The sequence below is a fragment of the Amblyraja radiata genome, chromosome 11 (assembly GCF_010909765.2).
Source record: "Amblyraja radiata isolate CabotCenter1 chromosome 11, sAmbRad1.1.pri, whole genome shotgun sequence".
In the NCBI taxonomy this organism is placed as follows: domain Eukaryota; kingdom Metazoa; phylum Chordata; class Chondrichthyes; order Rajiformes; family Rajidae; genus Amblyraja; species Amblyraja radiata.
This window is the reverse complement of record NC_045966.1, coordinates 44,112,525-44,140,172: the sequence shown is the minus strand read 5'-3', so window position 1 is coordinate 44,140,172 and position 27,648 is coordinate 44,112,525. Positions and strand designations below refer to the sequence as shown.

Genomic DNA, 27,648 nt, shown 5'->3' with positions numbered 1-27,648 from the left:
GAAGGGGAAGGAGAGAGAGAGAGAGAGAAAGAGAGATTGTAGCCCGGGACACGACAATGCAGTAATCCACCTGATACACAGGGAGGTCGTGCATGTAGGCGCGCTAACCAGTCGCTGCGGTCATGCATCGCACTGCCGGACAGCGCGGCCAACCTTTATCGCCACGTTTTGCAAGAAGGCGGAGCTGCATTGCACCGTCTCCAGGGGGGGAGGGGAGGAGATGTGAACACATTGGATTATTAATTTCTTCAATTTCGACCAAGAGCAAAATCCTTGAACCCTGGACTTAATTTTGTGTTAAACCATTAAATTGAAATAAATCTATGCGCCTTACTAAAACGTCAATTTGAGGCGGTGGTATTCCTTGTTCTAAACAAAACTATGGCGTGGGGTGAAGCAACCCGTGATATATTATATTAAATGCAAAGTTAGTGGGTTTCCACTCCCCAAAAAAATCGCACATCCTTATTTCCATGCCGCGAATGAGAATTCAGAATTTCTTGCAAGATTTGACTGTAGATGGCGTCCTCTCTCGTTAAAACGGGGTTCCTTTAAACGGCTGCAACAAGTTGTGACTGCGCTCTCTATAAACAGCTCTCGGGGAGTGGAAGGCTCCCTCGTATACAAGTCTCGTTCTCTGAAGAAGCAACCGGCAAGGTGTTCAGCGAGGAATATCTCTTTCTCCCTCCCCATCTCTCTCTGCGTTTATAAAGGAATCCCCTTCCTCCCATCCATCGCTGCACGTTGGGAGAGAAAGAACAGTTTCGGGAGAACCTACCCTCATTTATTGCTGGGTTGTTATTTTTCTTTAAATCAAAACAACAATGCGGTAACTGCGGGAAGAAACGATTTAATAACACGGGAGCTCCAGAAGTCTGAACCCAGTGGAATGCGGTAAAACATGACTGAATCCTGTATATAATCACGTGTTGATACTCAGGAACCTTTTACAGGTTTTTTGTTTTGGGGCAAAATAACTTATTAGCCTGATGGCATTAAATTTCAATCCGGATCGCTCTCGAGTTTAATATGCATGCGATGTTTTTATTTTGATCTGCTTGTGGGTTTTGTCCGGAGAGTTTGTTTATTACCAGCAAGTGTGGACGTTGACTAGGCTGATTCATTCTCACGCACACACACCCACACCCACCCCTCACCCCGATTACACGGGGCTGAGTTAGTTAATCTTGTGACGCGCAAAGCAGGCGAGGCATGAGAAAGAGGGAAGGGAAAAAAAACTGCGAGACTGATTCGGTTTCACTGGGAGGAGTGAATGCGAGCGAGGGAGGGAGGGAGAGAGGGTGGGAAGAGAAAGCAAGCGGACAGCGCCAAACTCCGTGTGTGTGAGAGAGAGAGACGGAGAGAGAGAAAAACGCAAAAGCAAACTCCCAAAGCCGGTGCTGCGGGTTCCTCTGAGATACATAACGCCGAGGTAAGGGACATTACATTCTTTCTTTTAATTGTAAATCGGGCTCTTTTTTCTAGGGTGGGGGGTGGAAGAGATAAAATTAATTTGGGTGTCAATCGTCTTTTGCGTTGTATGTTTGAGAGAGGAAAACGCACCTGCATTTGATTGCCAAGATTGAAGGTGTATTTAAACCGAATCCCTTGTAAAACCCAAAGCTTGGTTTGGAGAGACTGAGACCGCGGTGCGTTTAATATTGGGAGATCGGACTTGGTGTAGAATGCTAAGAGCCGCGTAGGAAAATCTCGGATCATCTTAAGGGGGAAACCCGCCACTGATCCAATAAGGATCAGAGGGGAATATCATAGATTCCCACGGATTCTTTTAAAAAATATAACGTAAATTGCAGCTCGATTCGTGAAGTGAGGCTTAATGTTAACGTGGAATTTTGTGTTTAAAAAAATAAATTCAACATAATGTCTCCACTTCCTCGTTTTCGCCGACCGGCGTTGCAACAGCGAGGCAATATCTCAATTCGTCTCTGCTACAATCTTTTGCGCGTTCGCTCGCTTTCTCCCCCCACCCGTTTTGCTCCCCACCCCACGTTAGTCCGGGGAGGTGCTCGTCTCTTCGCCGCCCACCTTCCCTTCCTCCCCGAAATTTGCAAGCGTTAGGTTTTTTTTCGCTTGCTCTGTAGCCTGCATGAGCGCTCGCACTTTAACCACCGCACACTGCCTTCCGCGGCGCCTCGGTTCGGAAAGGGTTTCTCCAATGGCTTTTAGCAAATGGGATTTTCTCGGCCAGGTTTGAACCCCCCTTGTTGTTGTCGAATGCAGATGGGGCAGCCGCCTGCCTGCCTTTGCTCCACTCTCTAGCGAGGCACTGCGAGCGTGTGTGTGTGTGTAAATGGAATGCTTTCGGATCCGCATGGAACTCGCTGTCTCCACGTTCAAATAAGTTGCATTGCCGGATTGATGTGAGCGACAGTACCTTGTTAGAACTCGTAATGAAAAGGCTGGGCTGATATTTTCACCGAAGTTTATGAATTTTGTTTTATTTATTATCCTTTTTTGTTTATCTTTCCCTTCCAACCACCACTCTCCTCTCTACCTTTCATTTGCCCCCCCCCCCTCCCATTTTCCTCGCTCTGTTTCTTCTCCTTTCCATCCTCGCTCTTTGCCCCTCTCCCACCTCCTTGTATCTATCTGTCTCACCTCCCCCTCTCCTGCATCTCTCTCCCACTCTGCATCTCTCCCTCTTTCTCCCACCTCCACCCATCTCTCTCTGGCTCTCCTCTTCCACCCTCTATCTCTGCCTATCCTCTCCCACTTTCCTCTATCCCCCTCCCACTTTCTCAATTCCCTCCCTCTTTCCCTCTCCCTGAATCCCCCCTGAACCACCTCTCCCCCTCTCCCCTCCACAGTTGGCACCGCACTTGTTGACGCCGATGGCCCGGGTCCCGGCCTCCGCCTACCGCGGCTTGCTGCTCTTCCTGCCCTTCCTCGCCCTGTGCCCGCTCCCCGGTTCCCTGGCACAGAATTCGGTGACGTTCAGCCTGCCCGAGGAACAGCCGCCCAACACGCTGATCGGAAACCCGGGCGAGAGTCTGGGTCTGGAGCGGGACAACCGCCTGTTCAAGCTGGAGCTAGGCCAACCTTACCTTCGGGTGGACCAGACGGGAGGCAACATGTACACCACGGAAACATCCATCGACCGAGAGAAGATGACGTGTGACAGTCCCACCGAATGCCCACTGGAGTTTGAGATCTCGGTCACCGACACCATGTACAACTCGCCCACCGTGCTGGTGGAAGGCAGGATCTTGGTGCAAGACGTGAACGACAACTCGCCGTCCTTCAACTCGCCGGTCATCACCATCGCCATCCCCGAACACACACCCCCGGGCACTTTGGTCAACATCCCCACAGCCAGCGACCGCGACTCGGGGACCAACGGCGTGTCCGGCTACGAATTGCTGGGCAACGAGGGCCAGGGTCTCTTCAGCTTGCAGGTGGCCGAGGAACACGGCGAGAGGTTGCCCCAACTCATAGTCACCGGCTCTTTGGACCGGGAGCAACGGGACACCTACGATTTGACGGTGAGGGTGGTGGACGGAGGGCTGCCACCCAGGAGTAGTACCTCGGTCTTGCGGGTCAGTGTGTTGGACATTAATGACAACGCGCCCCGATTCGAGAGGTACATTTACCAAGGGTCGGTGGAAGAGAACAGCCCGGCCGGTACTTCCATCCTGCAGGTGAGGGCCACCGATATGGACTTGGGCGAGAACTCTCGGATCGAGTACACTTTCGCCCAGGCGGCGGATAGCGCCCGCCACCTACTCCGTCTGGACAAGAACACCGGCTGGATTACGGTACAAGGGCCGGTGGACCGGGAGAAGTTCAACCAGTTCAGGTTCTACGTTCACGCCCGCGACAAGGGCCCGATCCCCAAACAGGACAGGGCTTCGGTGGTGATCACGGTTCGAGACACCAACGACAACGCGCCGGCCATCGAGATCCGAGGGATAGGCCTGGTCACTCACCGAAACGGGGTGGCGGATATCGACGAGGACGCACCGGTCGATTCTCCCGTGGCTCTGGTCCAAGTGTCGGACCGCGACGAGGGGGAGAACGCGGCGGTGACTTGCATAGTCGCGGGAGACGTGCCCTTCCAACTCAAACCGGCCAGCGAGTCCAGCAGCGAGAGGAAGAAGAAGTTCTTCCTGCAGACCACCACCGCCTTGGACTACGAGAAGGACCAAGAGTATCTCATCCAGATCGTGGCGGTGGACTCGGGCAACCCACCCCTGTCCAGCACCAACACCCTGACCGTGAAGGTCGCTGATGCGAATGACAACGCTCCCATCTTCACCCAGAACCACATGCAAGTTGGGATCTTGGAGAACAACCCCGCTCCCACTTTTTTACTCCGGGCGGCGGCCACCGACGCCGACAGCGGCAGCAACGCCGAGCTCATCTACTCCCTGCAACCCGACCCGGCCATCCAGGACCTGTTCAAGATTAACCCTAACACGGGAGATGTGAGGGTCGTCTCGACGTTAGACCGGGAGCAGAAGGATCGCTACGAGTTCAAGGTGGCGGCGGCGGACAAGGGGGTCCCCAGCCAGAAAGGGACGGCCACCGTGGTGGTCAATGTCTTGGACGAGAACGACAACGACCCTCGGTTCATGCTCAACGCATACAATTTCTCAGTGCGGGAGAACCTGCCCCCGTCCAGTCCTGTAGGTATGGTCACTGTGTCCGATGCCGACCAGGAGACCAACGCCCGCATTACTCTGTTGGTGGACCCTGACAATGGCGAATTTGAGATTCAAAACGGCACGGGGACCATCCTCTCCCGGGTCTCCTTTGACAGGGAGCGCCAGAGCACCTACACCTTCCAGCTGAAGGCGATAGATGGAGGGACACCGCCCAAGTCTGCCTATGTAAGTGTCACCATCAATGTCTTGGATGAAAACGACAACACTCCCTTCATCACTCAACCTTCCAATTCCTCCTTCCAACACATCAACCCCCTCGCCGCCATTGGGACGGTGGTGGAGCGGGTCAAAGCCGAGGACATGGACATAGGAAGCAACGCCAATTTGACCTACGACATTGTTGGAGGTAACCCCTTTGGCCTGTTCCACATCTCGCACGCTGGAAGCCTGACTCTGGAGAAAGAACTCGTGCGTCGACACTACGGGTTGCATCGGCTGGTGGTTCAAGTGAGAGATGGTGGGACGCCAGCCCGCTTTGCCACCGCCCTGGTCCACATGTACGTCAACGACACCATGGCCAACGTGAGCCTGGTGGAAGCGTTGGTGGGTCACAGCCTCAACACCCCGTTGGACGTGGACATTGCCGGCGACCCCGCTTACGAGAAGAACAAACAGAGGAGCAACGTCCTGTTCGGAGTGATCGCTGGGATTATCGCAGTCATACTGGTGATAGTGGTTGTGGTACTGATCCGCTACTGCCGGCAGAAGGAAGCCAAGAGCGGCTACCAGGCCGGCAAGAAAGAAACCAAGGATCTGTACACCCCCAAACAGACCAACAAAAACACCAAGCACAAGGACAAGAAAAACAAGCTCCCCAAACCTTCGAAACCACTGGAAGCCGAGGAGAGCGGCGCACAGAGGGGATTACAATTCAACTTGATCAACGAATCTAGCACTGATAGTCCACGGATTCATCTGCCGCTGAACTGTAATCCGGGCAGCCCCGACCTCGGGAGACATTACAGGTCGAATTCCCCTCTCCCCTCAATTCAGCTCCATCCGCAGTCGCCGACTGCTGGGAAGAAACACCAAGTGGTGCAGGACCTGCCCGCGACCAACACCTTTGTTGGAACCGGCGACAACAACTCTACCGGGTCGGACCAGTACTCTGATTACAGCTACAAGACCAACCCCCCGAAGTACAACAAGCAGGTAGGCAGGCTTGTGTGTGCCCCTGGTACCCAATAACCCCCACCCCCTCAAAACACTGCCAGAAACTGGGCACTAGTTCTTAATGTTAATTAACATTTCAACTATCTTAAATCTCTTATAATGTCAGATTTTCTTTTTGAGTAACGTGAACGATGTAAAGTAAAACCGGCGTGCTGTATATTTATTATTTCAAGTCGATGTTCTTGTTTTGGTTCGCATTCAATGCAATATTAACGCTAAGACGTGCAGTGCGTTCTTAAAAGCAGAGGCGTGTTTAAGGAGGGAACGCCCCACCTAATAAATATCTTGTAGACTAATGGTGCATGAGGTTAGACACGTGTGTACACTTTCTGCCTGTAATATTCTAGATTCGCGTCTGCCCCCACTCGTATCCCGGCAGATTTAAATATCTGCTCACGTCTTTGCTTTGGAAGCGCTTGAATGTGAAGCTCATTGAAACGCACGTTTCTTTTTTCCAATTTACGACTTATTTTTTTACCTCGTTAACAAACCAGGAGAACAAGGTGCCTGTTCTCTCCCCCCCCCCCCCAGATTAATAATTGTCATTGCAACAACCGGTCAGCCTTTTGCGCTTCCGAGCCTTTCCCAGAACTGGAGGTTTAAAACTGACCCAAGGCACCGACCTCAGTTTTGCGTTTCAGTATTGTGACGTTTGCTCGTTGACATATTTGTGACCTGTTTTTGAGTGTCTTTGCAGAAGCGGATTCTGCTTTAAAGCAGCCTTGTTTAAAAAAAAATGTTGAAATGTGTTTATTTTTTTAAAGCAGCTAGATTTTTCTGGATTATTAACTGGAAAGCTGTATTGGCATATTTTATTTTATAATATTGTGATCAGTGAATTTATTCCTAATGGGCGATAAATTGCTAACATTTCCGATTCAATAAACATTGGTTTACTTGGTATTATGTCTTATTCCATCGCAAAGGATAACATTTTCTTGATTATTTTATTTTGACATTTCACCAGTCTCCTTCTGGTGGTGGTACAGCTCAGCTAAACGTTTCTGGTGGTTTTGTTATTTATCACATATTATATACTCTCGGCTACAGTGCTAAATTATACTTGCATTAGTGTGTAACCCTTTCCACAGCAAATGTATAATGTGGCTGAATTTGCCGTATAGCTACTTGTGTAATTGGGTACACAATAAGTACCTCTAATGTCAGAGCTAATGTATTAGACAAGGTTTATTATATGCTGGGCTGACAAATGTAATGTCTGGAAAAAATCTCATGCCCTCCTGCAATTTCTCTCTCCCTCTCTCTCGTTCTCTCTCTCTCTCTCTCTCTCTCTCTCTCTCTCTCTCTCTCTCTCTCTCTCTCCCTCTCTCTCTCTCTCTCTTTCTCTCTCTCTCTCACTCGTTTCTGTCTCTCATTCTCTCTCGTTCTCTCTCTCTCTCTCTCTCTCTCGCTCTCTCTCTCTCTCGCTCTCGCTCTCGCTCTTTCTCTCTTTCTCTCTGTTCCCTTGCTTTTACGTTGACTCATTTTCTCACCGCCTTAATCGTCCAATGTTTTCTCTGTTTTAATACATGATTTGAATTTCAATGTCTCCATTGTGCAGAAACAGGTAATTTTGCTTATGAACCACAGAATAAAGGGCATTAGCTGATGTCGTGCTGAATTGTATAAGAGATTGTGTTGAAATAGGTTTAATGGGACAAGGCTGTATTAAAAGGAAACAAAAACGGTGAATGCTGGAAGCAATAGCAAGTCAGGCAGCATCTGTGGAGGAACAGAGTAAACTTGTCATGTTGAAGACCCTTCATCAGAACTGAATCTGAGAGAAAATTAGTTAATACAGAGGATTGGGGGAATGGATGAGATGGTGGGAATATCATTGTTAACACATCCAAGTGGAGATATTCTTCTTACCCTAACAATCCCTCTCCCATTCTCTGCAAATTAAAATTCGCTTGTTCTCTCTCTTTCCCAGATCTGATTGAAATATCCTAAAACTTGATACGTTTATCAATTTCTCTTTCTACATATGCTGCCTGACCAATTGCATTTGTCAATTTTGTTTTTAATGGAATATTTCCAACATTTGCCCCTTTTAAAAAATATATTTGTTTGTGTATAAACCCCTTTCATGATCACAAAGCACTTCACATAAAAACATAGAAAGTAGGTGCAGGGGTTGGCCTTTCAGCCCCACGAGCCAGCACCATAATTCTAAATGATCATGGCTGAGCATCCAGAAAGTACCCTGTTCCTGCTTTTTCCCCATATCCCTTAATTCCATAGTGCTAGTGAAGTACTTAAGACGTTTAGTCACTATGGAAACTCAGTTAATTTACTTGAATCCCCATGGACATCAGTGTGATGATAATGGGCTAAACACTGACCAGGGCATTGGTCAGAGGTTCACGTGTGGTGCAGTTATCAATTTAGCTAACAGATTAGCCTTTTATTTTAACATTCTTCTGTCAGTCTTTGTATCTGACAGTGAAGCGAACACCTTAGTTCTGTGTTGAAAAGTTCTGAGCAGAAGTTGAAACCAACAAGACGAAAACCAGAGGACATAGGTTTAAGGTGAAGGGGGAAAAATTTAATCGGAACGCGAGGGGTAACGTTTTCACACAAAGGGTAGTGGTTGTATGGAACGAGCAGCCAGAGGAGGTAGTTGAGGCAGGGACTATTGCAACATTTAAGTAACAAATAGACAGGTACATGGATAGGATGGGTTTTTAATGGATATGGGCCAAACACCGACAGGTGGGACGTGTAAATGGGACATGTTGTTTGGTGTGAACAAGTTGGGCCGAAGTGCCTGTTTCCACGCTTTAGACATTAGAGATGCAGTGAGGAAACAGTTCCTTTGGCCCACCAAGTCCACGGGGACCAACGATCCCCCTACCCTTGCACTATCCTACACACTAGGGAAAAATTTATAATTTTACCTACAAACCTGCACATCTTTGGAGCGTGGGAGGAAAAAACTCACGCAGTTACAGGGAGAACGTACAAACTCCGCGTAGACAGCACCCGTAGTCATGATCGAACCCAGGTCTCTGGTGGTGTAAGATACTAGCTCTATTGCTGTGGTACTGTGCCTCTTGTTTACAAAAGATGACAGACTGCTGGAGAAAATCAGCGAGTCTGGCAGCAATTCTCGAGGACCTGGATAGGCAGTGTTTCAAGTCACGACTGATCAATCTAAAGATGGCTTCTTGCCCAAAACATCAACTATGCATGTTTTCCTGAAATGCTGCCTGACCTGCCTGAACTCTGTCTTCAGATTTATAAATGTGGTGAATTTGGTACTGTGACTGAAACTTAGGTAAGATTACCTGTGAAAGCTTAAAGGCGCTGTAGCTAAATACAAGGTATTATCATGAGCAATTTTGGGCCCCATATCTGAGGAAGGGTGGGCTGGTGTTGGAGAGGGTCCAGAGTTGGTTTAAGAGAATTATCCTGGAAATGACCATGTTAACATATGATGAGTGTTTGACGGCACTGCGCCTGTAGTCACTGGAGTTTAGAAGGATGAGGGGGAAATTCATTGAAACTTACAGAATGGTGAAAGGCTTGGGATAGAGTGGATGTGGAGAGGATGTTTCCACCAGTGAGAGAGTCTAGGACCAGAGACCATAGTCTCAGAATAAAAGGATGTACTTTTAGAAAGGAGATTAGAAGGAATTTAATTAGTCAGAGGATGGTAAATCTGTGGAATTCATTGCCACAGAGGGCTGTGGAGGCCAAGTCATTGGGTATTTTTAAAGCGGAGATTGACAGGTTCTTGATTAGTCAAAGGTTATGGGGAGAAGGCAGGAGAATGGGGTTGAGAGGGAAAGATAGCTCAGCCATGATTGAATAGCAGAGCAGAGTCGATGGGCTGAAGAGCCTAATTCTGCCTCTTTGACATGAACATAATGAGAGAGGTTTATGGGGAAATACATCTGTTGGACAGTAAGAGGGGCAGGGAGGCAGTGCTTGAGTTGGTATGAGCTTGACCAATATGAATTTAAGGGAGAATAGGAGACCAATGATCAGATAATGAAGAAATCCCACTGGGGTTTAGCAAAAATATGATTGGTATTTTCTATTGTCATAGAATATAATGAAAAGTGGTCAGTGTGGAAAGAATAGATGCATGCGATCTTTGCAATAGTAATATGCTGGTTTGAAGTTTAACTCCAGAATCATTGAGACATGGTGTTTCACAATGTCTTATCTTATTGACAAGGTGGGAGAGAGGGGGGTGGGGGGTGTAAATGAGTCATCAGTGCCCTTGTATGTGCACTGGATTACGCACCGCTCAGAAGAACTAGAGTGTGAACTTTGAAAGTGGTTCCAGATCACAGCACCTCTTGCATGCAGACCCAGTAGACTATTTCTGTACACTTGCTAATCGAGGGTGGCAATACTCTACTGGACTGTTTGTATGAAAAACAAATTCACTGTGTTAGCACTTTGCACACGTGACAATAAAAGCACCTTTGAGCCGGTGATCTTTAGTTTTTAGTTAATCTCTCGCTTGCCCAACATCATGACGACCCCAATGAGGTTACTAAAACAATTCTCCTGTAAGTGATGATTGACAATTTTTCTCACGTCTGGTTGCCCCACTGTCTAGCTGGGAAGGTGGTTGAAGATGAGAACAAGTTGCAATGGATTTTTTGTTTAGTGATTTACTTTGTTTGCTGACTCTCGCTGTCTGAGCTTGTACATGAGAGAAGGTTCACTTGTAGGTCTATGTAGGAAGGAACTGCAGATGCTGGTTTAAACTGAAGATAGACACAAAATGCTGGAGTAACTCAGCGGGACAGGCAGCATCTCTGGAGAGAAGGAATGGGTGACGGTTAAGACCCTTCTACCACTTGTAGGTGCTGGAAGACATCCTGCCTCTCTGTCAGGGTAGACTGAATTTGCTTTGGGGCTTTGGGAATAAGGGGCGATATTAGTGCAAATAACATATTACCAGTGGTAATACAATACAATACAATACAATTCAATTTATTGTCATTTGGACCCCTTGAGGTCCAAACGAAATGCCGTTTCTGCAGCCATACATTACAAACAAATAGACCCAAGACACAACATAATTTACATAAACATCCATCACATTGCTGTGATGGAAGGCCAAAAAAACTTCTCTCTCCACTGCACTCTCCCCCCCGATGTCAGAGTCAAAGTCAAAGTCAAAGCCCCCGGCGGGCGATGGCGATTGTCCCGTGGCCATTAAAGCCACGCCGGGTGATGCAAGGTCGCACACCGGGTCTTGGTGTTAGAGCCCCCGGCGTGCGCTCGCAGAGACCCGCTGCCATTCCAAGCCGCGCGGGGCGGTGCTGTAAGGCCCCGCTCAAGGTGCTCTTCAACTCGGGCGGGAGAAGTCGCCGCTGCGGAAGCCCCGAAAAGCGGTCTCCCTCCAGGGACCCGCGGGCTCCCGGTGTTACCGTCCGCCAAACCCGCAGTTGCAGCCACCGAATCTCCGGGGGTCGGGTCGCAGCAGCTCTGGACTCGGCCAGCTCCGCGACAGTGAGGTGAGTAGTCGGCACCACAGCCCCCGGTCTTCCTGTTGGAGGCCGCTCCTCGTTGCAGCCCCAACGACAACGGAGACCCGACAAAGAAAAGGTCGGGTCTCCCGTGCAGGGAGAGATTTAAAAGTTACCCCCAACCCCCCCACACCACCCCCACCCCCCCACACACATACCCCAACAAAAATAACAAAAACTACATAAAAACATAGACATAAAATAATAAAAACGCAGACGGACTGCAGAGGCCGCTGCTGACGAGAGTCGCGCCGCCTACCGGATATACTTTGTTGTAAGATGGATAACGGAGAAATACATGTTCTTCTCATTCCCAAGGTTTGTAAATACCCATATCAATAAAATGCTGGAGTAACTCAGCGGACAGGACAGGCAGCATCTCTGGAGAGGAATGGGTGACGTTTCTGTGCGACTCTTCTTCATCCTGTCTGAAGAAGGGTCTCGACCTGAAACGTCACCCATTTCTTCTCTTCAGAGATGCTGCCTGTCCCGATGAGTTACTCCAGCAGGGTACATTTTGTGTCTATCTTTGGTTTAAACCAGCATCTGCAGTTCCTTCATACCCATAACTTAATGGTTGAGTCATGAACTGGAGTATTGTTGTTTGTAATTTCTTTTGAAAACCACCATTTTGACATAACTTTTAGTTCATTTTAGAGATGCAGCATGGAAACAGGCCCTTCGGCCCCACTGAGACCGTGCCGACCAGCGAACCCCTCACGCTAACACTATCCTACACAAACACTAGAGGCAACTCTACCACTGTGCCTCAGTACCTGCCTCAACTGCCTCCACTGGCAGCTTGTTCCATATACCCATCATCCTCTCTGTGGAAAAAGTCGCCCCTCGGGTTCCTATTAAATCTTTCCCCTTTATCAGTTCCTGTTCCTCCAACTCTAGGAAATAGACTCTGTGCATTCACCCTATAGATCCCCTTCAAGATTTTGTACACCACCCATCCTCAAACGCTCCAAGACATAAAGTCCTACCCATCTAACCTCTCCCTATAGCTGAAGCGCTCAAATTCTGGCATTTTAGACGCAGCGTGGAAACAGGCCCTTTGGCCCCACCGAGTCTACGCCGACCAGTGTTCCCCGGATACTAGACCTATCTTACACACAATTTACAATTTTTACCAGCCAAATTAACCTACAAAACTGTACGTCTTTGGAGTGTGCAAGGAAAGCAGAGCACCTGAAGAAAACCACGCGGTTGCAGGCAGAAGGTACAAGCTCCGTACAGACAACAACCGTAGTCAGGATCGAACCCGGGACTTGAACAGCAACTCTACCGCTGCGCCAACGTGTCACCTATCCATGTTCTCCAGAGATGCTGACTGACCCACTGAGTCCCCCCCCCCCCCAACGCTTTGTGCCTCTTAAACAAATGGACTTCAGAGGTCTGGAATTTAAATATTCCTTGGCTGAAGGGCCTGTTACCACTCTCTATGTCTAAACTAAACTCCACTACCTGCAGTACTGAAGGTGACGCAGGGTTAAAAGGATAGGCTTATTATTGCTCTATTTATTGTCGTATGACAGAGAAGGCTACTGACTTCAGGATGCAGATTTGCTTGCCTTGTAACCTGAAGCCTATGGATCACCTGATACTCTACCCCTTGTGCTTTTCCACACACACTGGTGTATCTCTTGTCCTTGAAAGACTTAACTAATTTATTGCTGTGAAAGCTGAGGAAATGAGCTGACTTAGATTTTTTTTTGGGGTCTCTCCAGATGGTCGGGTAGATATGGATGAAATATTATTTTCTACATATAAACGCGATGCTAGTCAGCAATTGAGCAGCGGTGAATCTAAATATCTGCTGAGCAACCACTTTCCGGAGCTACAGTCAGCAAGAGTTTTTGGTGATGATAGTGGTCGGTGTCTTGTGAGTGATCAGCTGCCTCGGCTTTGGACTATCTTTGTCTACCCTTCACCGTCTCACACTGGTGTTATCCTCAAGTGCCCCTTGTCAGCAATGGCAGGGCGAGGGCATGATCTTAAAAGCAGTGGGCTCTTATTTAAAGATGACAATGATTTATTCTTTATGTGGTGACTCTCGGTTAAACTGAACGCTGAAGGTTACGGGGAGACCTGAGACATAAGGTTCGTAAGTCATTTAGGTTTTAATTTTAGGGATACAGTGCACAAACAGGCCCTTCGGCCCACCGAGTCTGCACCGAGTCTGCACCGATCGGCAATCCCTGCACACTAACATGATCCTACACACACACGGGATAATTTTACAATTATACCAAGACAATTCACACACATTGTGGTCTGAAGGGCCTGTTCTTGTGCTGTGGCGTTCTATGTTCTGAACTCTTTACTACTAGGGGTCATTTGTAGAATGGATGCCAATAGTACTCTTTGCACTATTAACTATGAGAAGGTCAGCCATATTCACACATCTGTCTTGTGCTGGTATCAATCCTGGAGGACACTTAAAGGGTTAACGGAGAACTGGAAACTTTAAATCGCTTATTTGCAGAAGTATGTGATGAATGGTTCCCAGATTGGCTGACACAGAGATGCAGCTGGTAGAGCTGCTGCCTCACAGCGCCAGAGACCCGGGTTCAATCTTGACCTTGGTTTGCATGTTCTCCCAGTGATTGTGTGGGTTTTCTCTGGGTGCTCTGTGGTTTCCACCCTCAATACAAAGACATGTGGATTTGTAAGTTCATTGGCCTCTGTAAAATTGCCCACAGTGTATCGGGAGTGGTTGAGACAGCAGAATAACCTAGAATTCGTGTGAAAGGGTAATCGGTTGTCAGCATCTTGTGCTGGTATCAATCCTGGAGGACAGGTTTGGTGAGCTAAAGAGCCCGTTTTCACAGTGTATCTCTAAACATAAACAGAATGAGTAATTGACAATCTCATTGTATGTTTAGTTTAGTTTAGAGATACAGCGCAGGAACAGGCCCTTCGGCCCATCGGCTCTGCGCCGACCAGCGATCCCCGCACATTAACACTATCCTGCACACACTTGGGGCATTTTTTTTACATTTACCAAGCCAATTTACCTACATACCTGTACGTCTTTGGAGTGTGGGAGGAAACCGAAGATCTCGGAGAGTAAACCCACGTGGTCACGGGGAGAACGTACAAACTCCATACAGACAGCACTTGTAGTCGGGATCGAACCCAGGTCTCCGGCACTGCAAGCGCTGTAAGGCAGCAACTCTACCGCTGCGCCATCGTGCCGCCCACGCTGTTGTGTGTAATCTTCCTGCTTGTAGGACAGACCCTCAACTCTCCCTGTTTACCTCAGTGACAGAGGGGTGACACGGGAGAGTTACTGCCAGCGCCAGAGACCCGTGTGCGATCCTGACTACGGGTGGTGTAGGGAGTTTGTGCGTTCTCCCTGTGACCGTGGGAGTTTTTTCCGGGTGCTTCGGTTTCCTCTCACACTCCAAAGATGTACAGGTTTGCAGGTTAGTTTGCTTCGCTAAATTGTCCTTAGTGTGTGGATTGAGGTTACGGGGATTGCTGGTCAGTGCGGAAAGGGCCTGTTTCCGCGTGATGTCTCTAAAGTAAACGGAAACGCCAATGACAACTGATGCTCACTCAAAGCCCTTGATCATCTATATGGATCTTTGTCTAATTGATGCCCTGTATGTTCCTGGCCTGTATCTCTTTCATATAATACACTGCAATGGAGGGATACTGTACTTTGCAGTCTCCAGATGTTATTATATGATTAGTGAAGTACTCTTTGAGGTACAGCCACTGTCAAGTGAACTCTGATCCCTCTTGTAGGGAGTAAGCCTTGAGTTGTTTCACATAGCTGGAAGTAATCATAAAAAAAAACACCATTGGGCAGGTATATGGAAAAGAAAGGTTTAGATGGAAATGAGCCAAATGCTAGTAAATGGGGGGTAGCTTAGATGGGACATCTTGGTCAGTATGGACAAGTTGGGTTGAAGTGCCCGTTTCCCTGCTGTATGACTATGACTTTAATGTGTCAGGTTACAATAGCCACATGGAGCAAACTGCTAGAGGGGATAGTTGAGGCAGGTACTATAACATTTACATGACATTTGGAACAAGTACATGGATTGGAAAGGTTTAGAGAGATATGGGCCAAAATCCAGCAGGTGGGACTAGTGTAGATGGGGCATGTTGGTCGTTGTGTGCAAACTGGGCTGAATACCCTATTTCCATGCTGCGTAACTCTACGATTTGCCCAGAGCTGTAGCTTTTGTAGCAATGCCTTTTATCAATGGGTTGTTGGTGATGCAGGCTATTGGCCAAACCTAATAGATCTGACTCCAATTGCAACTCGGTTTGTAAAGAATTGAATATTGCGATTCTCCAATGATTGCTGGGAATATGCCGTGTGAGTAACTTCACACGAAAATCTGTTTAAAGAAAACTTTTGATCTGAGGTGAGGTTTGATCTTGAATGCCTGCAAAAATATTAGGTATAAGATACCTGGACCACTGAATTTCTGTACAAGCATTCTATTTAATGAGTATTCTGGATAAGTTCACATCATGAGGAACTAAAATGTCAGCTATTCAAGACCTTCAGAGAGGCTGTCTGACCCACTGAGTTACTCCAGCACTTTATTTTTTTTTTTTGTACATTGGCATGTGCAGTTCCTTGTGTCTCAAATGAAATGGTACTTGACTGCATAATAATTTAATATGACATACGCACTAAAAAATGCCAACATGAGATAATATGGGGACATCCAATGAGGATGCAACAACAGAGGATTTCTTCGCTCAAATGGATTTGAGTCTTTGGAATAATTCCAGAAAGCATGGAGGCCGTATCCTTAAATATATTAAAAGTTGAGAAAGATTATTAATCGGTAAGGGATTGAGAATTATCAGGAAAAAGCAGGAAAGTGGATGAGGAAAATTGGACACAAACACTGGAGTAACTCAACGGGTCACGCAGCATTTCTAGAGGATGTAGATAGGTGATGTCTCGGGTCGAGTCCCTTCTTCAGACAGATTATAGGAGGAGAGAAGAATGCTGGAAAAGGGAAATTGAATCAATTATGATCTTATTGAATGGCAGAACCAACTAGAGGAGCTGAACGGCCTGGTCCTGCTGCTTCTCATGTTCTTCATTATAAGTTCAAGACTTGCACATGTGTGCAAGATACAGAGTATATCTTTAGAGATACCTTCGGCCCGCCAAGCCTGTGACGACCAGCGATCACTCGGTACACCAGCACTATCCTACACACTATTTACAATTTTGTCAAAGCCAATTAACTTACAAACCTGCACGTCTTTAAGATGTGGGAGGAAACCGGAGCACCCGGAGATAACCCACGCAGTCAAAGGGAGAACGTGCAAACTCTACACAGAGTGCACCCGAGGTCAGGATTGAACCCTGTCTCTGGCGCTGTCACGTAACAACACTGACGCTGTGCCATCATGCCGCGAGTCCATACTTGCACACCATTAGCAGCTCAGAGCCGGCATTTCCAGCAGACGACTGGGGCCAATGTTGAGGCTTTAATTTTTAACATGAAGCATGTTCACCATCTGGTTTCTCCAGTTCTCTCATTACCGCTCACTATGCCGTCGTTCTCTGTGAAGTGGACACATTCCATTGGAAGTGGTTTGGAATTAGGAAGGACATGTGTCGCTGGGCTCCTGGATGGTATCTGATCAATGAGGAGGATTTGTACCAAGGTGTGCCAGTTAACAGGCTTGTACTGCAAGCCCCCAATGGCGATGGAATGCCAGTCCATATGGTGAAGACGCACTGGGCTTGTTTGTACTAAATGTGCTGTAATCTGTTGGTCGGCACAATACTATGACATCTGTTCTACATAAATATACATACCTCTGCCCGTGCTGTGGGAAAGACTCGCTTGCTGTAGTTATAGCCTTTTGTGTATTTGACAACACGGTGGCACAGCGGTAGAAATGCTGCCTTACAACTCCAGAGACCTGAGTTCAATCCTGACTACGGATGCTGTCTGTACAGAGTTTGTATGTTCTCTCAGTGACCTGCGTGGGTTTTCTCCGGGATCTCCTTTTAATCCCCACACTCCAAATACGTACAGGTTTGTAGGCTAATTGGCTTGGTAAAATTGTAAATTGTCCCGAATGTGTGTAGGAGAGTGTTGGTGTGCGGGGATCGCTGGTCGGCACTGACTCGGGGGACCGAAGGGCCTCTATCTGTGCTGTATCTCGTAACTAAACTAAACTAATAGAGGTGAAGAAGCCTTTCGGATCCCTGCCTCACGATAAGGAGGTGTTATTGTGTTAACTTCTTCTAAACAAGAGTTCCATGATATAAACAACAAGCTAGCTGGAGCTCTGCATCACAGCACTCCAGTGGCAAGAGCTCAGGACTTGACTCCTTTTTCTAAATAAAACTAACTACATGTTTTGGCTGTTCTATTCATTTTGGCTCTTGTGTCGTGTCTTTCTGCCATGATTAAATGGCCTGGGGCAGGGAGAGTTGTGGAAATAATGCAGATTATAATCTTACATCCCACTGATGGCCTCCAATTGTACAGCGTTAGTGCAAAAGGGCAGAAGTAATAAGAGTACTGTCTGGTGTCGGCAAAGCTGACCCACTGTGACGTCATTCAGTTTTTGCTGCCATTTCCGACTTGCTACACTTGGCAGTGATGTCTTTATGATTTACTTGTTTTATTTGTGCATGGATGATTGCAGATTTATAGTCCTCCTCCTTAGTGCTTGGTGAGTTTAGATTTTGAGGAACGCTGTGTCCAAATATACGAGTCCTACCAAACGCAAATGTGCTTGATTTTCCGTGCCTGCAAATGGCCATGGTGATCGAATGGAAACTAACCCTGGGTTGCAGATTTATGGGAGACAGCGGAATCTGGAGGAACTCGTGCCCTGAAGATGGATCCCAACCCAAAACGTCACCTACCCGTGTTCTCGGAAGCCCTGATGATGGAGAGTCAAGGAGGATGGAGCTGCTGGTGATGACAGAAGCGAGGAGTGGGCTAGCAGATGTGGGACCGGGGTATTGCCTCCAGCGCCTTCAAGATCGGCTGCAGGAGCCGCCCCCAGGGACACGGAGGTGGTCGGGCTAGGAGAGGGATGTCGGGGCTTGGCTTACCTTAGCTTACCTGCATCTGTGGCGCTCCAGTATTTCCAACAAGTGGACCAGACGTTGGGCTTTGGGTCTGTGCATTGTAAACTGTGCCAAAACATGGTGACTGCATTTGTGGGTGGTGCAAAATAATTTCACTGGACTGTGCATGTGTGACAATAAAGAGCCATTGAATCATTGTCCAGAGATGCTGCCTGATTCGTTGAGTTACTCCAGCACTTTTGTGTCATATTTTTATTATTGGAGGAACTAAATGGGTCAAACAATAGGACATAAACATCACTGGCCTAGTACGGGGTCAAGAGTTTGTCGTATGAACTGGAGCAGTAAAACTCTTGCTCGTTGCAAATTAGAGGGAGCGTAGCACTGTCACACGTACCATCTTTCTATAGGGCACTACAACACATGAACAGGCCCTTCGGCCCACAATGTTTGTTCTGAGCATGATGCCTAGACCAACTCTTGGCACGGTGGCACAGCGGTCGAGTTGCTGCCTTACAGCGCTGGAAACCCGGGATTTATCCCGATTACAGCTGCTGTCTGTACGGAGTTTGTACGTTCTCCCCGTGATCGTGTAGGTTTTCTCCAAGATCTTTGGTTTCCTCCCACACTTCAAAGACGTACAGGTATGCAGGTTAATTGTCTTGGCATAAATGTAAAAATTGTCCCTAGTGTGTATAATAGTGCAGGGATCGCTGGTCGACGCGGAATCGGTGGGCCAAAGGGCTTGTTTCCGCGCTGTATCTCTAAACTAAACCAACTAAACTTATCTGCCTGCACGTGATCCACACCCCCTCCCAATCCCTTCATATCCATGTGCCTATGCAAAAGTCTCATAAATACAACTATCATATCTGCTTCAACCCCCCCCCCCCCCTGGCAGCACGGTATAGACACACACCACCATCTCTGTATAAAAAATCAATTTTAATGCACAATGGATATCCCCACACATTTCTCATAAACCTTTGGCCCTCTCGCCTTAAGGCTGTGCTGTTTAGTATTGATTTTTCCATCCTGGGGAAAGAAATTCTGACTGTCTAGCCTATCTGTGCCTCTCACAATTTTATCTACTTCTCCCTGCAACCTCCAGCGCTTCAGAGAAAACAATGCCAAATTTGTCCAACCTATCCCTGCAGCTAATGCCCCTGCAGCTAACACAGCATTATGATTAACCTCTTGGCCCTTTCAAAAATCTCCACGTCTTTCAATTCTCCAATACACCAAATACGGTCTAACCCAATTCCTATATTCTGCATCTGTGTAGCAAAAGAATGGAGACATTTCAGATCAAGAAAATATGTCGGGACTGTTAACATTGGACCCTGCATTAAGTCTTCCTTAAAATCAAGTCGTTTTTTCCCCCAAGTGATACAGTTCTCTATCTTACTCAATACAAGACGTATATATTCTGGTTTTGTCTTTTGCACAGCGTCACAGACCCACGTTGGAACCATATGTTGGGTATGCATGTTCTTCCTGTGACCACGTGGGTTCCCTCTGGGTGCTCCATCCGGTATCTTCCCACATCCCAAAGACGTGCGAGTTTGTCGATTATTTGCACTCTCTAAATTGCCCTGAGTGTGTAGGGAGTGGATGAGAATTGGAGATGGACGCCAAATACAGGTCAGGCAGAATCTCAGGAGAAAAGGAATAGATGACATTTCGGGTTGAGACCCTTCTTCAGACTGGGAATCGGGAGAGAGAAACGAGGTATGAAAAGGTACTGAACAAATCAGTTCTGACACCAATAGCCAAGAACCCACAATAGTCCATTGTTGGCTATGGATAACGAAAGGATGTGAACAGTGAAATTAGCAGGATGACTAGGGTGGGGAGGGATGGAGAGAGAGAGAGGAATCTCTAATCAATATTCGTACCGCTGGGTTGTAAGCTGTCCAAGTGAACTATGAGGTGCTGGAGTAACTCAGTGGGTCAGGCAGTATCTCTGGAGAAAAGGAATAGTTGACCCGTTTTGAGTCTGAAGAAGGATTTTGTTTTTACCGAGAAATGTCACCTATCTATTTTCTCCAGAGATGCTGCCTGTCCCGCTTACTTGAGCATTTGGTGTCTATTTTCTGGCACTGCTGGTTTCAGCCGTGAGCTGTGTAGCACTATAGAAGCTGTAAAGGACGACGCTACTTTTCCAGTGTAGGAGGACTATCAAGTGTCTTCTTGAATCTTCCATCAACACACTGCCACAGTAGTGGGCAGCATCGTGGTATAAACACTCATCCTTTGCCACTCAACTCTACCTAGTTCTTTGTACCCCTGGCTGTCTCTGTCAGTGCAGCGAGTATCGTACTTCCATGTTAAGGCAGTTTAATGAGTCACATTATCTCAAGCATACAAATCAGTTTCATAAATCCAGCGGCAATGTTTAGGAAGTATATCTTCCCTGAGGGAAACCTAATAAAGAATAGCACAGACTATTCCTCTTGTACTTTATCCAGAGGCAAAGTACCTGCTTGCTTTTGTTTCTTTCAATGAGAATGCAAATGAAACTGTGTACTCCATGAATATGACGCGTGCTGTGGTTGTGATTGAGTGGCTTGGAGAGGTCTCGAGGGCCTGAGCTATAGGGAGAGGTGGGGCAGGCAAGGACTTTATTTCTTTGAGCATAGGAGGATGGGGGGAGGGGGGTGATTTAAAAGAAGTGTACAAGATCACGGGAGAAATAGATAGTTGTAAATGCACAGTGGCTCAGCGGTAGTGTCACTGCTTCACAGCGCCAGAGACCCGGGTTCCATCCGGACTATGGGTGCTGTCAGTACAGAGTTTGCACATTCTCCCCGTGACCGCGTGGGTTTACCCCTGGTGCTCCAGGTTTCACCCACACTCCCAAGCCATACAGGTTTGTAGGTTAATTGGCTTCGATAAAAATTGTAAATTGTCCCTAGTGTGTGTTGGATAGTGTTTTGGGTGCGGGGATCGCTGGTCGGAGCGGTCTCGGTGGGCTGAGGGCTTGTATTTGTGCTGTGCCTCTAAACTACATTGAACTAAATAAAGAATAGACAGAGCCTTGGCTTTGTGATTCCTTTGGATTGTGACACCACCATCCAGGTTATCAGTTTAACGTCTTGCACTTTGTGCTCCTGTCTCTGAGGTGAGAATGCACTGTGACCCTATGGCAAGGGTGTTACCGATGGAGTAGTGAACCATTTACTGTGTTTCACAAATTAGAAGATTCGCTACCTCCCATCAGCCATCGAGATAAGGCATGAAAAGCAAGGATTTACTTTAGACTTTAGAGATACCACGTGGAAACAGGCCCTTTGGCCCACCTTACCTACACTAGTCCTACCTGCCCGCGTTCTGTCCATATTCCGCTAAACCCTCCTTACACCATGTGAAAGTAACTGCCTCAACTACCCCCTCCGGCAGCTCGTTCCATATACTCGCCACCCTTTCTGTAAAAAAAAAAGTTACTTCTTGAGTTCCTATTAAATACTTCCCACCCCCTCACCATAAACCTCTGCTGTCTGCTTCTCAATTCCCCTCCTCTGGGCGGGCCACTGCGCTTAACCGATCCATTCCGCTCACGATTTTGCACACATATAAGATCACCCCTCATCCTCCTGCGCTCCAAGGAATAGAGTCCTAGCATGCTCAAGCTCTCCGTGTAGATCAGGCCCTTGTGTCCTGGCAGCGTCCACATAAACCTCCTCTGCACCCGTTCCAGCTTGGCAACATCTTTCCTACAGCAGGGTGACCAAAACTGAACACTGTACTCTAAATTGGCCTCTTGTATAAGACATTGGCCTCACCAATGTCTTATACAACTCCAACATGACCCCTCGACTTCTGTACTCTATATATGCTACCATCAAATTGAGATGCAACTTATAGATTTTGCTTTACTGACGGTTGGCACAGTACAGTTGGATTGGTTTCCAGCTGGTGTGGTGGGAAAAAAAGTCTTGTTAACAAACTTCCCAAGAGTGAGGAAGGAAGGGAATAGGGAATTCCCAGATAACGCTGTCCACTGGGAATGGCAGCTGTGCACAGAGCTCTTGCCTGTACAATGCCTTCATGCCCAGTGCCAGCAGAGTCATTTCCCAGCGACTTCCTCCACCTATACGTTCCATTTCCTGCTCTATGTCAGTGAGAAACTTTCATTTACACTTATTTTATCCTGGCAATTGTACCTCAATTTACTCTCACCACACCATCTCCTTTTTTTCTCTCGACCATTTTTCTCTCTCTACCTTTCTCTCCCATTACACCACTTTCTCTGCCCATCCCCCCTCTTTACCCTTTTCTCCCCTCTCTTCCTCTAACCTTCTTACCCCCCCCCACCCTCTCTGCCTTTCCCCCCACCCCCTCACTTTCACCACCCTTTTTCTCTCCTTCTCTCATTCCTCGTATGTTGCAAAACATACTTGGCGAATAAAGTGCGATTCTGATTCTCTCCTTCCAGAACAGAATTAGTTAAAACTCGGAAATGTCTGAGAATGCAAAACATTCTCGCCTCTGCTTTCACACAGTTGCGACACAGTGCAAAATAGGAATAGTTGCACATGTGTAAACTTGTTCACTGGGGGGAAAATTAAAGTTATTAAAATCAGCTTTGGGCTGCGAGCCTCCACCGCTGCTGGGGTTGGAAGAAAGGCAGGTTAAAGGTGGGCCGTGATAACTGACTGCTAGCCTGAACATGCAGACTGAGATCTCAGCCTGAAGGAAGAGAAATTGCATCCTAAGGAATACCGCAGATTTGGGAATCTTTGGTCGAACGCCTGCTCTGTGTACCACACTCCTCAAACAAGGGAAGGGATATCACCCCAAGGGGCACATGAATGGCAAAGGTACTATGTTTCAAAAGAGGTGCTAATAATACTGGGAATACCACTTTTAATACTGAATGTGGAGACAGACGCGAAGAATGTAATTAAGAGCTGTGAACTGGTCTTCATACTCTAGAGATACAGCGCGGAAATAGACCCTTTGGCCCACCGAGTCTGCACCGACCAGAAAACAATTAACCTGCGAACCTGTACATCTTTGGAGTGTGAGAGGAAACCGGGTGATGCATGGTTGTAGCAGACTCAGTGGACCAAATAGCCTGTTTCCACGCTGTATCTCGAAACTAAACAAAACTTTAGAGATACAGCTTGGAAACAGACCATTCGGTCCACCGAGTCCGCGTCGACAAGTGATCACTCTGTACGCTAGTTCTATGCTACACACATGATGCTAGTGCAGGGCTCTCACTTAACTTTTTTTCTTTGTTTCCAGCCGGGCAACCTAGACAGCTTTTTAGGTTGCCAAATGACAGTTTAGATGGTCATTTCAGATGGCTTGCATGACGCGAGCGTTAATGTGCTCGGACGAAGTGCGTAGTTACCAGTCGGAATTATGCTCAATGAAGCAACATATTATTTCTGCTTCAAATGAGGTCGCATACTAAATATATTCACCAATCAAGACATGATATATACTACAATGACATGCAGCAAAATTATAATACAGTATCTAAACTCTTTTTACACGTTGCAATGAATGTAATTTCTATTATTTCTTTCCACTCCCAAACAAAAATGTGGTTGGATTATTCAGCGTGTGATCAACCTTGGTGAGACCAAGCGCAGGCTTGGCGATCGCTTCACACAACACCTCCACTCAGTTCGCAATAACCAACCTGATCTCCCGGTGGCTCAGCACTTCAACTCCCCCTCCCATTCCGAATCCGACCTTCCTGTCCTGGGCCTCCTCCATGGCCAGAGTGAGGCCCACCACAAATTGGAGGAACAGCACCTCATATTTCTCTTGGGTAGTTTAGACAATAGACAATAGGTGCAGGAGTAGGCCATTCGGCCCTTCGAGCCAGCACTGCCACTCAATGTGATCATGGCTGATCATCCCCAATCAGTACCCCGTTCCTGCCTTCTCCCCATATCTCCTGACTCCGCTATTTTTAAGAGCCCTATCTAGCTCTCTCTTGAAAGCATCCAGAGAATCTGCCTCCACTGTCCTCTGAGGCAGATAATTCCACAGACTCACCACTCTCCGTGAGAAAAAGTGTTTCTTCGTCTCCGTTCTAAATGGCTTACTCCTTATTCTTAAACTGTGGCCCCTGGTTCTGGACTCCCCCAACATCAGGAACATATTTCCTGCCTCTAGCGTGTCTAAACCCTTATCAATCTTATATGTTCCAATGAGATCCTCTCTCAGCTTTCTAAACTCCAGAGTGTACAAGCCCAGCTGCTCCATTCTCTCAGCTTATGACAGGCCCGACATCCCGGGAATTAACCTTGTAAACCTACGCTGCACTCCCTCAATAGCAAGAATGTCCTTCCTCAAATTAGGGGACCAAAACTGCACACAATACTCCAGGTGTGGTCTCACTAGGGCTCTGTACAACTGCAGAAGGACCTCTTTGCTCCTATATTCGATTCCTCTTGTTATAAAGTTTACACCCCAGCGGTATGAACATTGGCTTCTCCAATTTCAAGTAGTACTTGCTTTCTTCCTCCTTCCCCTCCCATTCCCAGCTCTCCCACATCATACTGTCTCCGCCTCTTCCTTTCTTTTTCCTGCCCCCCCCCATCCCCTCGACCTCAGTCTGAGGAAGGGTCTCCACCCACAGCGTTGCCTATTCCTTCGCTCCATAGATGCTGCCTCACACGCAGATTTTCTCCAGCTTTTTTGTCTACCAACAGGATCCCACCACTGGCCACATCTCCTCCCCTGTCGGTTTTCCACAGCGACCGCTCCCTCCATAACTCCCTGGTCAATTTGTCCCTTCTGACCCAAACCACCCCCTCTCCTGGCACTTTCCCTTGCAACCGCAGGAAATGCTACACTTGTCGCTTTACCTCCCAACTTGACTCCATTCAAGGACCCAAGCAGTCTTTATAGGTGCGGCAGAGGTTCACCTGCACCTCCTCCAACCTCATCTATTGCATCCGCTGCTCTAGGTGTCAGCTGCTCTACATCGGTGAGACCAAGCATAGGCTTGGCGATCGCTTTGCCCAACACCTCCGCTCGGTTCGCAATAACCAACCTGATCTCGCGGTGGCTCAGCACTTCAACTCCCACACCCATTCCGAATCTGACCTTTCTGTCCTGGGCCTCTTCCAGGGCCAGAGTGAGGCCCACCGTAAATTGGAGGAGCAGCACCTCATATTTCGCTTGGGCAGTGGTATGAACATTGATTTCCCAGCTCTCCCTCAGCCCACTGTCTCCGCCTCTTCCTTTCTTCTACCCGTCCCCCCACTCCCCCCCTACATCAGTCTGAAGAAGGGTCTTGACCCGAAACGTCACCTATTTCCTTCGCTCTATAGGTGCTGCCTCACCCGCTGAATTTCTCCAGCATTTCTTTTACCCATTCAAACAAGTTCTGTTATCCCACTTTCCTCACCCACTCCCTACACATTAGGAGCAATTTTACAGACAAGTTAACCTACAAAGCCAATGCATCTTTGGGATGTGGGAGGAAACCTACATGCTTGCAGGGAGAATGTGCAAATTCAACACAGCCGGTGCCCGAGGACAGGATTGAACACAGATCTCTGGTGTGTGAAGCAGCAAGTCCACCAGCTGTGCCACTATATTTTGTTTTCCAACACACAAAAAATTATACGTTGATAACTTTGGTTACTAAAAAAAAAGAAACTATCCATTTTCAGTCTTATATCTCTAAGTGACGCTATGTCCCCCTTTACAGCTACTGTATGTTTTAATTCAGTTCAAGACGATGGGGCAGTACATTGGCCTTAAAGTTGCTGCCTAAAAGTGCCAGAGACCCGGAATTGATCCTGAATATGGGTGCTGTCTGTATGGAGTTTGCTCCATTTCCCTTTGATCGCATGGGTTTTCTCCGGGTGCTCTTGCTTCCTTCCACATTCCAAAGGTGTGCAGGAACCTTTTTCAGACCCAACCCAAAACGTTATATTTTCCTTTTGTCCAGAGATTCTGTCTGACCTGTTGAGTTACTCCAGCTTTTTGTGTCTATATCTTCAGTTTAAACCAGCATCTGCAGTTCCTACACACACAATACTTTACGATAGAACTTTATTAATCCCAGGAGGGAAATTGTGTGTGTGTGTGTGTAGGTATACATATTACACACACACACACACACACACACACACATATATTTATTTATATAGTTATATGTTCATATATAAATATACACTGTTTAGTTTTCTCGTTTATAACATTGTTTACAGAGTTCTGTTGTTCTGTTGTGCTGCTGCAAGTAAGGATTTAATTGTTCTAACTGGGACATGAGAGAATAAAACTTTCTTGACTTACGTTGCTGATGTGTGGGATGGAACTACTGTACGGATGATCGGTGGTCGGTATGGACTCGGTGGGCCGAAGTGGCCTGTTTCCACACTATCTTTAAATTAAACTAAAAACACTAAAATCAGATGGCGTCTAAAGAAGGGTCTCTACCCGAAACGTCGCCCAATTTCTTCTATCCAGAGATGCTGGCTGCTCCATGGAGTTCCCCCACATAATTAAAGCATGGAATAGTCTTCCCCCTACCATAATTACCGAGCCAGACACAACTAAATTTAAGGTAGCTCTTTTTTCCCCAAGAACCCTTTTTTGCTTAAGTCCAAGTCAAGAGTTAAGAGAGTTTTATTGTCATGTGTCCCAGATAGGACAATGAAATTCTTGCTTGCTTTGCTGCAGTACAACAGAATATGTAAACATTATACAGGACAGGAGATAAAAGTTCAGTGTCTATATATCATAGACCACATATATACACACTAAATAAACAGATGAAGTGCAATAGGCTGTTATTGTTCTTGGAGTGGTGGTGTACCCTCCACCACCTCCAGTTTAAATTCCATTTGGAATATTTTGGAGGACCAGGAAACCACGAAGCAATTGTTACACCAGGGAGCTGCTTCAGGGAGTGATTCTGCATTGGTTTTCAGCGGCCGTGGCGAGGTGGCGAACAGACAGCGATGGCGTCCATATCTCCCACAATGCAAAGAGAGGGAGAAAGTGCCCGGCGCCGACCAGTTGCCGTGGCAGTGCGCATGTGCAGGGCAGCCGAGTATGTCTTGGCCGCAGTTGTGCGCATGTGCAGGGGGGGGTGGGGGGGATGGATGTGCAGGCCGGGGCAGTGCGCATGTGCAAGGCGGCCGGCTGTGCCGGCGGATGAGGAGCGGCGGAGACCCGGCGGCCTGGTCACGGATGGTGGGCAGAGACGGAGAGAGAGAGATAGAGAAGGGGGCCCGCTCAGAGTTGTATGGCAGGTGTCCCGGGCGCT

At 47.4% G+C, this 27,648-nt stretch overlaps 1 protein-coding gene across 5 annotated transcripts in view; it reads left to right on the top strand.

The window, feature by feature from the left end:
- The first annotated feature begins 245 nt into the window (after positions 1 to 245).
- pcdh1 (protocadherin 1) overlaps positions 246 to 27,648 on the top strand; it is a 349,600-nt gene continuing 322,197 nt past the window's right edge. For 2 of the 5 annotated variants that reach the window (XM_033029852.1, XM_033029851.1), the window contains exons 1-2: positions 1,185 to 1,432; positions 2,829 to 5,837. In XM_033029852.1, the coding sequence (XP_032885743.1) occupies positions 1,274 to 1,432; positions 2,829 to 5,837 (3,168 nt within the window). In that variant the 5' untranslated portion in view covers positions 1,185 to 1,273. Of the gene's footprint in view, positions 895 to 1,184; positions 1,433 to 2,040; positions 2,382 to 2,828; positions 5,838 to 27,648 lie in introns of those variants that run through there. The other 3 variants (XM_033029853.1, XM_033029855.1, XM_033029854.1) reach the window with 3 other exon arrangements.